Source organism: Pipra filicauda, unplaced genomic scaffold (assembly GCF_003945595.2).
Source record: "Pipra filicauda isolate LSUMZ 115617 unplaced genomic scaffold, ASM394559v2 scaffold8_size5757611_pilon, whole genome shotgun sequence".
Taxonomy (NCBI): domain Eukaryota; kingdom Metazoa; phylum Chordata; class Aves; order Passeriformes; family Pipridae; genus Pipra; species Pipra filicauda.
In genome coordinates, this window is record NW_024105087.1 from 3,747,326 (window position 1) to 3,763,809 (window position 16,484).

The 16,484-nt window shown below is 39.5% G+C and overlaps 1 protein-coding gene across 2 annotated transcripts; it reads right to left on the minus strand.

The window, feature by feature from the left end:
* Positions 1-325: 325 nt before the first annotated feature.
* MMAA (metabolism of cobalamin associated A) lies at positions 326-9,965 on the minus strand. Of its 2 annotated transcripts, none has more exons than XM_027721088.2 (7): positions 9,630-9,965; positions 8,950-9,411; positions 7,767-7,889; positions 6,542-6,712; positions 6,162-6,247; positions 5,414-5,563; positions 326-4,074 (listed from the first exon to the last, which is right to left on the minus strand). In XM_027721088.2, exons 2-7 carry the CDS (start codon positions 9,353-9,355, stop codon positions 3,787-3,789), a joined length of 1,224 nt encoding a protein of 407 aa, XP_027576889.1. In that variant the 5' UTR covers positions 9,356-9,411; positions 9,630-9,965; the 3' UTR covers positions 326-3,786. The 2 variants fall into 2 exon arrangements, with proteins under 2 accessions (XP_027576889.1, XP_027576892.1); XM_027721091.2 differs by lacking the exon at positions 9,630-9,965 and adding an exon at positions 9,514-9,610.
* Between the last annotated feature and the right edge of the window lie 6,519 nt (positions 9,966-16,484).

Genomic DNA, 16,484 nt, shown 5'->3' on the forward strand with positions numbered 1-16,484 from the left:
ACGGAGCACTCCAAGGAAGGAAAAGTAAAAGGGAAATAAGTATGTTTACACCAGTAGAAAGTGAGTCAGTTATTGAATAATCTTGCCACATTATTTTAAGAAAGAAACCTTTGAGAAGGGAACTGCATATGGTTAAAAAAAAAAAGGTTCGTTAGTATTCTTTAGCTTTGCTCAACTCCCATCCCCAAAAATCTCAAGAGCCACAAGTAGCCAACACACTGCAGATTTCACTAATATAGAAACAACATATATGAGGAGAACATAAAGACTGAAAAGTATGCAGAACAAGAAGTAATGCATTTACAAAAGGAGAGGGCAAATTAGATATGAAAGAAAAGTTTTTTATTACTTAAAGCAGGACATTACAACAGAACAGTAGTCAAGAAGGGGTCACTGGGTCCTGTCGCTGAAAACAGAGAGATTAGATATGAAGGGAATAAGTCACACTAAGAGCATGAACTTGCTAAGAGCATTTTTTCAACCTTAAGTAACGTGGCTGTAAATATACATGGGGCTCAGAGTAAAAAGACTATTGAACTGTAACCCTTATACCCCACTGACCTGTTTCAGAGTCCTGGGTAAATCACTTGATCTCATCACACTTGTTTTTTCCAGCTGTGAAACACGAGCAAATTCTATTACACAGGGACCTGAGGAAAAGTTTCACTCTTACAGAAAAGTGTAAGACTCCATAGGAGATGAGTTCATGTATTTGAACAGTTTATTCCTTACCTCCCATTTGTCTAACAAAAATTGTCCCAATTTGTCTAACAGTTTATCATACTTTCAGCTACAAACTTAATCTTGCTATTGTTTTCTCATAAAGTTATATTATTTTCCCATACTATTCTGCAGTAGCTGTGGTTTTAAATGTTAACATGAGAGCAACTTAACAACTCTACAAACTAGGAATATGTCAACATCCTACTCAACAGATTTGTTTACTATCGTTTTAAGAAGCCTGTTTACTCGAATGACAATATTTTAATGCATTTTAGCCAACTTAATCCCACAGAGCTAAAAATAATGAGCTGGAAATGCTCTTCCCTATCTTGGGAAATACCAAATTGTTTACTGAGTTGTAGCCTACCAGCTAAAGCTGTGCAGCCCTTCTGAAGACAATGCATTTCCCCAGCCTGTGAGGGCATGAACAGAAGTGCACAATTAATTGAACAGCTGTTGACTCCAAAACATGGCACAGCAAAATTTTACAAGCTGTATCAGGGTATTTCTGTGTCTACTGAGGCACGAGGCACAAGCATAAAGAAGGCAAATCTGATTTTCATTTAATGTTCTGCTTTAAGAGGAAAATGCATTTGAAAGAACCTGCTTAAGCCATTGAACTGTCTTCTGCTAAGAGTTCGTTAGTAAATTAGAGATATTTTAAAGGAAGCAACAAAACGAGAAAATAATGATGGCCCATGGCTTGAGTGCATCAACAGACCTGCAACCAGAAAACAAATACTGAAGAAGTGGCAAAACATTTTCTGCTTAAGCAGCTGTCATTTAAACAAAGCTGCAGGTTCTATTTTACTTGCTTGGCAGCTCATGTATAACAGACAAGGAAAACAGCAGTCCCTGACAGAAGCAGCAGTAATGACAATAATAAGGGTTTGATCTAACAGACAAACACAAATGAGGTCACCTCAAAAACTGCCACCTGAAACAAATGGACTATCTAAAAGTTGTGAACTCACCAGTTAAAATGCTGCTGCTGCTCTCATTAATTCATTTTCCACCTGACTGTCATTTCTTCTACTAGGTACCATAAAATACAGTCAATATCTAAAGCTGAAAGGACAGGAGACATTACTTTTGGTTTGGGGCACTCTCTGTCATATTCAATAGAGGCTGTTTAAATGAAAAAGAAACTATAAGCACTACATTTCTTTCACAACTCAGCATGGTCATAATGTGCTTCTGCCTGTGCTTCTGCCACTCCCTCTATTCCATTCCCTCAGCTGCTTCTATGTAACCAACTCCAGAACGCCAAATTACGGATTGAGAAATAAGAATAAGGGGTCAGGGCTCTGAAGTTCTGACAATTTATGTGGTGGAAACCACTAATACCAGCTACACCAGTGCAAGACTTCTTAGCCAAGAAATGCCTGAGCTGTATGCCCCACAAAACACCACAGTGCCCTTCATTAGTATTTCACTGTAAACATACATGGGAATCATTACTTTTAGGCTTTTAATGAGTACTTTTAATTTGCCTTGCAGTTTGCTTTTTACTTTCTAGTCATACCTTGTATATTTAGAATAAAAATATATGGACTATTATATAGACACCATCATAAAATGGTAAAAATAACTGGAATACTAGCATCAAGGATAGAGGTTTCTTCTGCATTGTGTAATTTGTGCCACTTTGAAAACCAAATGAAACAAAATCCTCAGCATTTTCAGAAATCATTCATCTTTTCTGACAACTGCCAAATTATGCCTATGAAGGAATCAAAATTCTGAAGCCCAGAGGCCTAGCAGGAAAAAGTAAACTCAGTTGGGAGCACAGTATAAAAGCTGGGATAAGGGGAAAGAAGAGAAAAAAATACTTTGGGGGGAAAAAATATTAAGGAAAAAAGAGGACCTAAGTAAACCAATTCACTGCTATGCTGGAATTGGGTTGCTACAAGGCAAACAGGTGAAAGTGAGCTAAAGACATCATACCTTTTACGTACAAGTTAAGAAAATAAAAACTATGAAAATCACCACTTTCAATGTATGTTTTAAAAAGTTAATTCACCTAAGCAACAATAGACTCACACACTCTCATATTTTACTGTTTTTTCAGTCAGGTCTCCAAAACTCAGCACTTTTCCACTTCATCCTTCACATTTAGTAGGTGCCAGATGAGCTCTGCTTTCTAGATCACGGCTTAGGGAAATGCTTCCTCCAGATTTTTCTCAAAGAAAAATGAAAAATAAAAGTGTTTTTGGTTGTAAGCAGTCATGTCTTCTGCGAGAGAGGAAAAAAATACCAAAAACACAGCTGGCCATTTTGTCTAAATCCAGAAAACGTAAATCAGATCAAAAAACCTCAAACCATTATTTCTAGAGATCTATTATTCTAGTATAAAGACATATGCTATTAAAACATCATGGGTAACATTTGTTCCATCTGATGTCTGCATTTAAAAAAAGTCTGTCTAACTAAATTTTGCTTTTGCATTAAAATATCTATTTTGGGATGGTTAAAATTCCCTTCTCCTTGTGTACAGTGTATAATAACTAACTATAGCTTCCAACAGGGACTAAACACCACTATGTTCCATTTATATGCACACAATTTATTTAAAACTAAGACTGTGGTCAAGTGCTGTCAGGCAGTCCAATGTTCTTGCTGTCACTCAAGGTGAGGAAATTAAAAAATGCAATCCATTCTGGCAACAGCTGATGCTATATTAGAAAAAATACATTGGAAAGCTGCAGTGTCAACTGTTCCTAAGATGACCCCATAACCAGAATACTCTCACACCCTCCCAAAACCAGTCACATTTTCACATGGGCATCCATTTCCTATCAACAGATCGATGGTGTATACAAATAGAAGATCTGGGCTTGTGCTTTTTTTCCAATACAGTCTGTAGTAATCTCTGAGTGAGTGTTGGGATTTGTCATGATCATCCCATATACAGAATCCAGTGGTATTCTTTTGCAGAGTAGTGGCTAGGTATTCCATTAATGTCTGCTGTAGTAAAACATTTGAATCCACACATAGAAAAAGCGTATTTAATGTTCATGTTTACATAAAGCACTTATCAGGAACAGAGTAAGAAAATAATGCTTAGAGACTATCTTTGAATGCTTTCAGTAGCAGGTCAGCTGCCAGTCCAGGAGACAAGACTCCACTAAGAACCTTTTCTTCTAGAAGTGGAATCTTATCCTTGACCGCCAAGTGACTCCGGAAATGTTCCAACATGTTTTCCTGGATGAGATTCCACATCCACACTTTCTGCTGTTTCCGTCGTTTGGCAATCAACTCACCGCTCGTGAGCATGAGGTCACGGAACTCGGTCATTTTATCCCACATGTCCGAGATACCTTCTCCAGTTTTGGCAGAGATGCGCATTACCTGTTGGATTCAGAGGAATCTTTAAAGCCAAGGAACTACTGGGCTTGAGGGTTCAATTACTGCACCAGGTAAATTCCGTGAAAATTAGGAAACGCAAGCTTCACTCAACACGCTCACTTCACGAGGCTCTGGTGGTTCTGTGGGGTTTTTTTGAAAAGATATCTCAAAATTTGGATTCTACCAACTATAACTGGACCCTGAGATCCACAGTATTTGGGATTAATAAGCCTTGTCCAACTGCTTGTATAATGAGAATAATTTTTAATGAGACCTTAAGCTAAAAGGTACATTATTGCTTTTTAACTTACACGTAGAGTTGAAATACATATTCTGGTAGCTATTCTTTTGCACTTAAAGTATGTCAAAAATGAGGTATTTTGACTATTTTTTTGGCCTCAACTTTCCAGACTAGGAATTAATTTTGCCAATAATATTTCAGATATCTAACACAGTCTTTTAAATGGAACAGTCTGGGTTTTTTGAAGTCTCTGCCTCTTTCCCCCACTTACAAAAGGACAGCTAAACCTCAGGCAGCCCAACTGATTTAACCTTAATTCAATGGGTCAATTTTAATACCAGGGTAGAGCAAACCTGGTTTATAGATACATGTACATAAATAAAGGAAGTGAGAGTGTGTGCCTGTGCTTATTCTATAGACACACATTAAAAATTAGTACAGAATCTTCTCCTTTATAATTTACCATAACCTTTTAATAGATGAAATACAGCATCAAAACTGGAGACCCAGGGGATGAGAACTCCAATAATCTAGACATTGCATACACAAGTAGACAAAGTTCTTGCCCAAGAACTTTCATTCTGTGAGCAATGAAAAAATATTAAAGCAAAGGGAACATAAGTACTAGTGAAAGAACAAAGATAACCACAGGCTTCAGAGTTACAAATGATGGAGAAATGGCCAATGGGACATTTTAAGATATGCACAGTTTACAAAAAGCAAGTAAAGTTTGTACCACTACTGATGTTAGTAATAGGTCTGCCAGTGCTGAGATTGTAGCTCAGGACAGAACTCACGGGAAGGAGGACTGGCTTTGCACAGTGTTTCATGTGGCACACCTTGAGATCAGAGGTGACACACAAACAGCAGCAATCAGCTCTCCAGCACAGTGTAAAACTAAACAACCAACCAAAATTTTTTTTATAAAAGAGCCCAGGGAGACTAGTACAGCTAGATGAGAGGATACCAATCCTAACTCATTCAGTATTTTTTTCCGGGGGGGGGGGAAAAATAATGAAAAAAGCCAAATGCACCAACAAAACCCAAACAAAACAAAGGCATACCCAAACTGACACACAAACCACAGGGAAGTACACAAACCTTTGGTCTCCAAACCTTCGAACGCTTGCGAAGCAGCTTCATAGCACTGATGTACTCAGCCTGTATTCTCCGTGCAGCCACAACTAAATCACCATCAGCTTTATTTATAGCAACCAGATCTGCCATCTCAATTATACCTCGCTTGATACCCTAAGTGGAACATGGAGAGAAATCAGGAACACCCAGAAAGACTGTGACATGCTGATTTATCACAAAAAGCAGGTCAAAATGCTAGTTCAGTTTCTAGTGGCTCTGACTGACTTTGGTGTGTGTACATGTGTGTGTATGTGCCAGTCAAGCAAGAGTAGTACCAACACCCTCTGTCATTACTAGTTATTATATTACTCTACTTTGACACAAGAACACTACATATGGACATCAGAGTTCACATGTAAACCTATTTCATGTGCTGAGACTCAGGTTTACCCAAAACATGACCAAGTTTGCAAAACTATTTATATTCATTTCTGTTTTCCTATAATGCAAAAACCACTCCCAAAAATGTTATGTAACTAGTAATTACGTCAAAGGTATGTCACAGAGTATCAAAATTTTACATCCTAATACTTCCAAAATCAGGGGAGCATATTGGATCTTAGCTGTGCAATAAATTGATGACACTGAAAATACTTTGATACTAGCAGTGTAACGGACTATTGATGTGGACTTTCTGCACAGATACTGCATCTTGAATTAAGTTTCTCTTTCTAGTCCTAGGTAATACTCAATAAGAGAAACTGAGAAATACCTGTAATTCATCTCCACCTGCAGGTGGTAGCAGTAATATAAACATATCAACCATATCAGCCACAGCAAATTCTGACTGTCCCACACCTAAAAAATTAAATTCACACTTCACCATTTATTGCAAACTTTCAATCACATTCATGACAATAATTATTACAGATCCCAGCACTGCACCACAAACAAATCCCACTAACAAAACAAAGATGACAGAAAACACAACAGTTTTGTAAAAGACAAAGATCAGAAAATAGACAGAATGGGCATTCGTGTTCAACCAGTGACCACGTATGAAACAAACTCAAGGATGAAAGCATGCAATTAGGAACACACCTTATTTAGATATCACAACAGGACAGTTAAAAGGAAGCCCTAAACACATACCTACAGTTTCCACAAGAACAACATCGTAGCCTCCTCCTTCACACAGCAGAATGGCTTCATTTGTGGTCCTTGTTACACCTCCCAGTGTCCCACTGGTTGGAGATGGTCTGATGTAAGCATTCATGTCTCTTGACAACTCAGTCATCCGTGTTTTATCACCCAACAGAGAACCTTAAACATGTAATGTTAAATTATTTCGGAAGTGCAACACAGCCAAACTTCCCCTTCTCCCTCCCACCAATAAATGAGCAGGAAAAGATAGACCTTTTGGGCTAAGTCAGTCAAACAGGAATATCCCAGCAACAGCTGGTCAAGACTTTGCTGAGGACTAGGAAGTTATGGCCTGGTTCTTCCACCTATCAGAAGCTGGAGAGGCCTGATAAGCAGACCCTATTGCTATCAAATACAAAGAATTTGTTCCAGATCAGAATTAATTCCACACCTCCTGAATGGCTTTTTGAGGCCTACACACACCAGGCCACACAACCAAATATTTGCTGTTTCTGTCTAAAGGAACAAATATCTGCATTATGATTCTGATACATCTTGATGGTGGATTTTTTTGTTGTAAGAAATCTGACATAAATCTATTTGAACAAATTGTGCATCAGCCTCAGCAAGATCTATGCACACAACGCACATTCCAAAAGATGAGGGATGCTCAATTCTTTCAACTGGTGCAGTCTTGCTATCATATTTTGCTATTCTGATGCATCCTGAATGCATGCACTCAAGAATACGGTCTGTCTTAGGCCAGGTCATTGCAATGCTGAAGTTTTTTGTCTTTATAAATAGTTACGCATCACAGCATCTTCTGTAACAGCACAGAAGCTGAAAAAACTAATGATGTTCCCTGGAAGCTGCCCATCAGAAAAAGATCAGAATCAAGATTCTATATTTATGTCAGGAATACCATGAATCAAGCATGGTCAGCTTATAATTCCCCTACGATCTTTTATTTATTGAAAGTGACACGTTACAGCCACGCAGCTTCAAAGAAATTCAAATTCAAAAAAAAAAAACCTGTAAGGCTGAACATTCCAACAGTGGAAAAGAGGAAATGTCACAAAGTTAGGAGACTGATACCTCTTTCCCAATTTCATATCAAATGAGGAAAAAAATGAAAACCTGATACATTCAATATTTTTCTCCATTTGGCCCAAAGAGATACTCCTATAGTTGACAAGGTATTGGAAACCAGACTCAAACTTTAATTCACACTCACCACCACTTGTACTAGAGGAAGGGTCTACAGCCAGCACAGACACTTTGTGTTTTCTTTCTGTAAGCATTTTCCCAAAGCACTCTATGAAAGTCGATTTCCCAGCACCAGGAGGACCAGACAACCCTAAATAATCATATTAAAAAGGAAAAAACATTTTGTTAATCAAATGAATAATATATCACATGAACACCATCAACATCTAAGTTGATAACAACTCTAACACAATATCACAGCGAAGGCAAATAGAAGATATGTCAAAACTGTTACACCACCTAAGCAGTTGTAATTCACTCAAAATACACCATCTTGATTCACCCAACACAGCAGCCCTCACTTCACTACCCTTAATCCCACCCACACTAACATAACATTATCCAGACATATTTACTTCCCTCCAAATAAATTTACTTACACTGACTTACCTTTCAGAACTTTCAAGACATTTCATCCTAAAACTGCGTTTTTCAGATGTACTGACATTTATAAAAGAAACACTGTAAAAGCAAAAGCCCTTACCTTGCAGAGCTGTTACTTCAAAAAATGAGGCCATTTACTTGGGTGTCAAAGCTCACAAACTAAGATTAGCACCAAACTTTTCTTACTCCCACACCCAAGTTCTTATTCTTACTACCTTGGTAAAGATGATACAAGAAATGAGCTGGGCATGACATACATTAGTAGCCCATCTCTTAGCAAGGGGAAAATATTTCAGAGCTTCCAAGAGAATCAGGTGCAAGTCTCTTTCAGCTGAAAAGTAGGCTGCTTTAAAGGAAGGTCACAAAACAGGAAAGTACATGTTTTGTCTTTTGTAAATCGAAAAAGGGATTCAAGAAAACCCCTTCTTTGCAGAAAGATCAGGTCTGCTTGACTACATCCTTTCTTGTCTAGGTGTAGATGATATCTGAATCAATCTGCAAACCACCTAACGTTTCAGCTTATAACAGTTAAAAAAAACACCCCACATAACACACCCCCAAGATGCAACAATAATTTCTAATGCTTTTTCAAAAGCATCTTTCAGATCAAGCCATAATTGATGACTGGACAACAGAAGTGATCTAATTGGTTACAAACCCCACAAAACCAACAATCCAAGACTACAGACCACAAATGATAGTGATAATGAAAGGTGAGAACTGCAATTCCACGTAAGCAACTACTAGACAGATATAAAAGGACTAACCCACTCTAAAGGCAAGTGGTTTTCCTTGATTTAATTTTTCTTGTTCCCTGTGGTAGGATAATACCTTCTGAAGAAGCACCTGGGCTACTTTCTTCTTCCTACTCTGAGTTGATTCTACAAGTGTAATGGCTTCGGCTAAACAGGCTCTATGACCCTGGATTAGTCCATTGTAAAGTCTGTCTACGAGTCTTTGTTCTCTGTCAGAAAGTCCCTCTATTTGCTGCTCAGCTTGTTGACAGAGCTCTCTCCTCAAACCATTCGATGAACACATCCATTCTGTACGACAGTGGTGCACTGATGCAAGAGATCCAATGCACAGAAAATCGGCTCTGGAAACGAAGTTCATGAAGTAAGTTCTTCTGGAGAAATAACGAGGGAATCCCATCAGCAAAGAGGGGATCCTCATCTTGTTTGGAATTAAAAAGTACCAGAGGTATCAGTTCACTTCTGTTTGCAGACGCCCTAAAGAGAAAGAGAAACATTTTTACTTTCTTCAAAGCACTTGTAAGGACTCAAATGAAACCTGTCTACACAGGTGACCAGCAGCTTTTATTTTACCCGTACCTACTGTCTTGAATAAAGATAGTTCCCTTTTCCCGCTAAAAAGACACGACGAAAAGTAGCCACACAGCTTTCAATAGCGCGTCCTCTCTTTATTATCATACTCAGTAAAATATTACCTTTATTAAAAAAGCAGACACGTAAACAGCAGTTTTAAATAAGGCAGCATCTGAGCGCCGCAAATCCAGGCACAGAACAACCCTCGTGCTCCCCGAAATCGCTGTATGTCCCACTCTCACGGCTGCAGGGCTGTTTTTAACAATTGTTCGGGACGAGGGGTTTTTGGCCGGAAAAAAAAAAAAGGAGGGAGGGGGGACGGGGTTGGGGCTCAGGCACAAGAACGTTTAGGACTAAACCCAAGGAGCTGAAGCCTCCCGGAGGATCCCGGGCAGCCCCGGCCCCGCAGCCGCTCCATCGCCGCGGCCCGGGCGCGACCGCTGAGGGGGATGAGGGTGCGGGAAAATCCCCCGCTCCCCGCCATTCCCGGATTCCCGGCACCTACCACGGTCCGCCCCGCTCCGCCCCGGGAAGTGACGCCCTCAGGCTGAGCCGGAACCCGCTGTCCGGGCAGGGAACGGGGGGAGGGACGGGGGGGTCCCGAAAGGAGAGGAGCTTTTCCTCTCCCTACCACCACCTTCCCCACACCATCCTCCTCGCCCTGCAAAGCCGGGTTTCAAGTCCTCAGGTCTCAGTTCTGGCCATTCCATGAGCACAAAGACTTCCCCGCCGATGGAGCCACAGTCCCTCTGCCCCGGCCTTTCAAGGAAGGGTGTTGCAAACCCTAATTTCTTTCCTGAGATCTTAGAAATGTCCGCTTTGGGTGTGTGCGTGGCGATTTACTCTTCCCCTCGTTTCATTTCAGATAGCAGCAAAGGAGAAGAAATGCTTAAACCCCCACCTGTCCTTATTACATCATATTTATTTTCAGTCTTCGTTCTTGCAAGTTAAACCTGTTTTTTTAAAATTTCCTGCCATGGAATGTTGGTTTATTGCGGGGTGGGGTTTGTTTTACTTTTTTAAAACTGTTATTATTTCCTCCCGTCATCTTACAACCCCTTTTCCGCCCATCTCCTTGTTAAAGTAGACACATTTATTCCCAGAAAACGTAAATGCACGGAATTCTCCTGGCTGAGCTGTTCCCAGTGCCTTGCAGTCTTACATCACACCAGACCCGTGCACAGTTCTCATCACACGGGCAGTGCAAGTGATGCACTGTATAAAATAGCAAAAGTTTTATTCTTTACAGCTGAATGCACGATTTAATCTCATTGTTTTTATTCTGGTCCAGAAGATTATCATACCCAGAGAACTGAACTCTCTTCAGAGCTGAGAAAACGTGCAATTTTGTGTCCCTATCAGCATGTGATGGAACCACAGCAAACAAGAAGTCCCATTTGAAAACAGCCTTGTGAAGTCTATTTAACCAGATCTTTATTCATCAGTTAGCATGTATCACTATAATCTCTTCACTAAATAAGCTTTCTAAGGCTCTCTGTTTCAAGTGCTGTGCTTAAACCTAGGTAGCACACCCCCGTTATTATTTTAATAACAGCAGCAACAACAACAAAAAAAGCCATTCTGCTATGGCTTAATTGATCCTGTAGTTTATTCCACTTTGTGGACTTTCATCTTCAATAATTTGTCATTGACCTAGATGAATGGATATGCATTTCATCAATACTGAAGAGGAGAGTGGATTGTTCAGTTCTCTGTCTATGATAACCTTGTGGACTGGAATAATAGGAATGAGATTAAATTGCGCATTCAGCAGTTCAGAACAAAACTTCTGCTATTTTATACAGCCCATCAGTTGCACTGCCAATCTGATATGACCACAAACAAGCATGTATGTGCTCTAGAGCAGTCTTGCTGCAAGAACGGTTTTCAAGACTTTGCACACTGGTGAAGTCTGGAAATTCGAGTCATCTCTCTTTTTTTCCCCCCTTTCCTCTCAACTCAGATTAATAAGTTTGCTTTTCTCCAGTCAGAGACTAGAGTTTCCAAATATCAGATACGATAGGAAGACTTCCTGTTGCATTATCAATTACACACACCCCTTCTTTCAATATTCTGGAAAAGAGATTACACAGGTCTCCTAGAACTGTGCACTCTCCTACCACCTCTGATTTTATGTTTCCCCTATGATCTTTTAAGGTATGTGACTGAACATGCTCTTTTTTTGTGTGTCTTTAATACACACAGCCCAATGAATTTTGGTCAGATTCACTGTATTTGTGCTTTCTGATCTCCAGCATACAAACTGCTCTAGGCTCATGTATTCTATGCATTCGGCATTAATTTACTTAACATTGTAGCTGAAGTATTCAGGAGGGTAATTCAGTAGCTTTCCACATCATGCTCTGTTTCTCCTCTTATTCTTTTAAATGATCTTTCAAATGTATGTGTGTATGTGTGTGTTTGTTGGTTTGGAAGCTTTTTTAATTTCAAATTCAACTCATCTTCCTTTGTGTTCTCTATGCTTCTTTTCCCCAGGGGTGTCAGAGGAATAAAAGTGTGCACCCCGTAGTCATTCCATCACCATCTGCAAACCTGTCCAAGATTTAAGGAAAATTGTCTGGTTTAACCTCCTTGCTGCAAGTTTACCCCAGATGTTAAATAAAAGAGTACTGCTGGTAACTCGTGAAATGGCAATCTTCCTTCTGAGCCAATACTAAATCAAACATCCTACAAGGTGTTATAAAGTATTGTGCCATGAACTACAGGTGCAGGGAGGCACAAGTATTCAGACAAAATGTGCAACTGAATCCCAGTCATCATAAAATAATAGAAAAAGGCCCTTCTGTAACTTCTTACATCAGAAATAGTATTAGCATTAACATCTCTGCCAAATTCAACCATGCAGATTTACATTCCATCCAACTGACTTCCCCTTGCAGTTTTAGATGGATTCATTCGTTCTCCCTTTCTCTGGCAGCACTCTGATTTCCTTGCTCTGTTCCCCTCCTCTTTAAGCAGCCCCAAAGTAATCTTTGTGCACATAATTACCACAACAATATTTAATTATAGGCATAGACATTTCTTTACAGCTATGTGCTGTAAAGGCAAATACAAAACTAACAAATCTCTGTGATCTAAATGAAATTACAACAGGACAAATAACTGATGAAATTAAATAAAGAGGACCAGCTTGAAACTCACCAGCTTTTTCCTGAACATGTAAAGATGTACTTTTGTTAGGAATTCCCTATTGATCCTGCTCTCTGTATGTTAAAAGGTCCAGCATGCCTACGATCCCTACTGGTTGTGAGTTATGAAATTTGTGTCACAAGAAAAAATTATTATTTCTTAGAGATGGGATTTTATTTCATCAGTTCTTTCTACCCCCAGGATTGGGGTTTAAGAAGGCTCTGCCATGCACCTGAATCCCTTGCTCTATTATGCTATATTACAAAATGAACTTCTCATTGAGGAATACGAATTCACTGGCAATTCCTACACTGACTTCTCACATTGCACTTCCAGTGTAACACCTGGTGGTCTTCACTCTCTTTTTCCTCCAACATTTCTCCACTCTGCTTCTAGTAAGTCCGCCCTCCTCACTTGCAAATGCACGTTCTTGGCTAGTATGACTGGACTAATGGCCTTATTACAAAATATACAAGTATTTTATTACAAGCAATCCAAGGGGGGGGGGGAGGGAAACAAACCCAAGAGATTCGTACAGCAGTACAGCCAGAGCAACAAACAAGTGGCAATTTGCAGCAAGAGTTAAATCCTACCTGCATATCAGGTTTAGCTAAGTTGCAGAATAACTACAGTCCTTGCTATGGTACAAACTGAAGCTATAGTCCTTTCCTGCAGAGGACAACCCTCAATTCATTTCAGTTTTCACACAAGCAGAGAAGATCGGTCCAACCTCCTCTTTACAGCAAAATGCTGAGCAAGGTAACAGCTGATTACAGCCTTCCTTTCAAGAAGAAAGCACTAGCCTTTCAAGAGCAGTCTTAGCATTTTAGACAAAATATACCTTCTCTGTCATCTTAAAAGATGTGAAATAAAAACAAAAGGAAGTATATTCACAGGTGAATGTCTGCTGTTTAAATACAACTTGAGCCCAGACCTCAGATTTGCAATCGTGACTCAGGCAAGAAAACGGCACAAAAAAAGTTCATCTCCCCAAAGACTCACCGACAGCTACACAAACAGATGTTTGCTGCCTACAGGCATCCTAAGGTTTTACTACAAAAAGGCCAGGACAGAGCAGCAAGTCAGCTCCCTGGCTAGGTCTGGAGACAAGAGCCTTACCACAGCTTCCCAGGTTCAGCCACCTACAAAAGTGGGAAGGCTCCAACAGGTGAGTGGATTTGCTGTACTCGTGCTGGTGAGGAGCCATGAGAGCTCACAGAGCTGCTCGAGAGCCTGGAAAAACAAACTTGCTTTTTGAGCTTTGGCTGAGACCTACAAGAGAGAATCTGAAGAAAGAAGAGGAAAAATTAATCTTAAATAACTGTGGTTTATACTTGTGTAATATTTTTATAAACAAGGGAGCTGAAGTTTCTTCACAAAACCTTAGAGCAGTGACTTTAACATTTTCTTGTTGGTATCAACTGAGCTATAATGGCACATTAGTGAGAAATTATATAATTACAGAAAAGTTTTCTATGGCTTACGCACAAGTTTTTTATATGAAGGGGACAGGTAAAAACATATTTTCTTTTAAAAGCAATTATCTTTTCTGCAAATGTTGACATTCCTTTGGGAAAAAAATTACTGTATGGGCAGAAAAAAACCCAAACATTATTCATATAAGTCTACTGGTTGTGAAAGCAAGTTAAATAATGTTCTCCACAGCTGATTCATTGTTAAAATTATAAACCTGGAAGAGCAACTCACTTGCCAGTAAAATAATATATTTTTTTCTTTCAATTGGCTTAAAGACTATGTTTTTCTCCATGGCCACCAATGACTCATGATATCAAAATATTTCTCATGTAGCTGAAAAGGAAATCATTAATTGCCTCCTCCTGGTTCTTTTCAATACAGCAATGAAACCATAGCAAGTATATTAGTAAACATAAGAGGCATAATACAATCTGACACTTGACTTTGCCAACCCACCTGCATTCCCAGCTACTTTTTGCTTGATTGCTGCAATTTTTAAGTTCTGTAGTTGACAAAGCCCTGAGCAGAGGACCGAGACTTTCAAGTGACTAAATACAATCCTCCTTCCCTCTACCCCAGGGTGCTAAAAATTTATTAGGTCAGAATGAACTTAGCACAGTCTTACACAGCAAAAAGTGAATACCTTAAAGTTCCCAAGGTGAAGCAAGGAATGGTGAATGCTTAACTCAGTTTATCATTGTAGACAATATGAATATTAAGAGTAAATACATAATCTTTCATGCATTCAAATGTTTTTCCCTGCATCTCCAACAGCATCGATGCTCAGAGGTCTTTGTCTGAACATCCCTAAGCTGAGTGTCTCACCAGCAGGTGAAAACCACAATTGGTGGAAGTGAGGTAGTGGGTAGAGTTATCCATAGGAACATAACATTGCAGCAAAACATATCAAGACACTTTCTGTTTCAGGATGACATGGCCAAGATGAAAAGGAAGACCAAGCCCATCTGATAGCGAGGATTCAAAACTGAGAAATAGGAAAACCTAAGTGTTTCCAGCTGGGACCAAAGCCGTGGTATGCACAGGGAAGCCTGTTTCTGGCAGTCCACCTAAGTGCCTCAAACATGAGGCTCCTGTTTATCACACTGGATATTTCTGTTTCTCTGGTATGTATGTATGTGCATACATGTTGTGTTTGCATGTTTGCTCTCCGATATGCCCACAAAAGCAAGACTTTGGTCTTCTTATAATGCAAAATTGTGTAGTGATTTCAATGTCCCATTTTTTTTCCAGGCAGTGGAAGCGGGAGTGAAAACGACAAAGAGGAAAAATTCTGCCAGGATTTAATGTTATATTATCAACACATCCAGAAACATAGCAAAACAACATTGTAAAAGGCTGGCAAACTAACTTAGAAAGGGCTTGTTAAAAAGCATGTTGGATCATATTGTGTGTCATTGCTTTATACCACAAAGGAAACACCTTTATGCTAGTACAACTCTATTTACAAAGCTTAGCCTAATGCTACAGGACGTTGTACCATAGAATTAAAATGAAAGAGGAATCCTTAAATAAGGTAAAAAGCCAAGAAAAAAAACCCAAAGTCCAAGCACAAAAGAAATTTACAATCATAACTGATGCAGTTGCATGGGGAAAATTAGCATACAGAATATGAAAAGAAGTAAAATATTTGTTTCTAGGAACAGCAAACAGAGGTCTAGAAGGGAAATTGGGAATCTTTTTATCCAGAAATTGGTATTTTCATCTCAATACTTTCCAGATTAGGTCCATGTTTAGAAAAGAATTCTATGTTCAAATAGCAACATCTCGATATAACACTATATTACATTCCAAGAAGCAAAGATGTTCCACCAGCCTTTCCCCCACACACTGGCGGTTAGCCATTTATTTGTTCTCTGAAAACTAGTGTTCAGTACATAGAAATAAAATTGAGAAAAAGTTCGTGTGACTCCCGCCGTCAGGATCACTTACTTCTTTCGGCCAGAAGGGGAAGCCAGCGCACTCTGTTTTTGTCACACCGCCCGGCTGTATCCTGAACACAGAGGAAGTCGGTCTTAGTTCATGGTCGCAACCGTAAATCTGCCCTGTTGGGTCACGGCAGACTTTTAACCGCCTAGGGAACTTAAACACATCGAACATTTATTCAGAGTGCATTCAGTAGGCTTCAGAATGTAAAAAATACAAAAGTCACGCCTTTGCCAGCAGGAATTCTGTCTCGGTTTTTTTTTTTTTGGAGAGTTACTCACAGAAAACGAGCAGCAAGTGTCCATAACCCTATTTTGGAGCCCTTTACAGCAAGTTTCTGACTTTTGCTCTTGCCCTCTCTCTGGTCGCTGCAGTAAGTCAGGGATCTCTGTGTAACATAGGGCTTA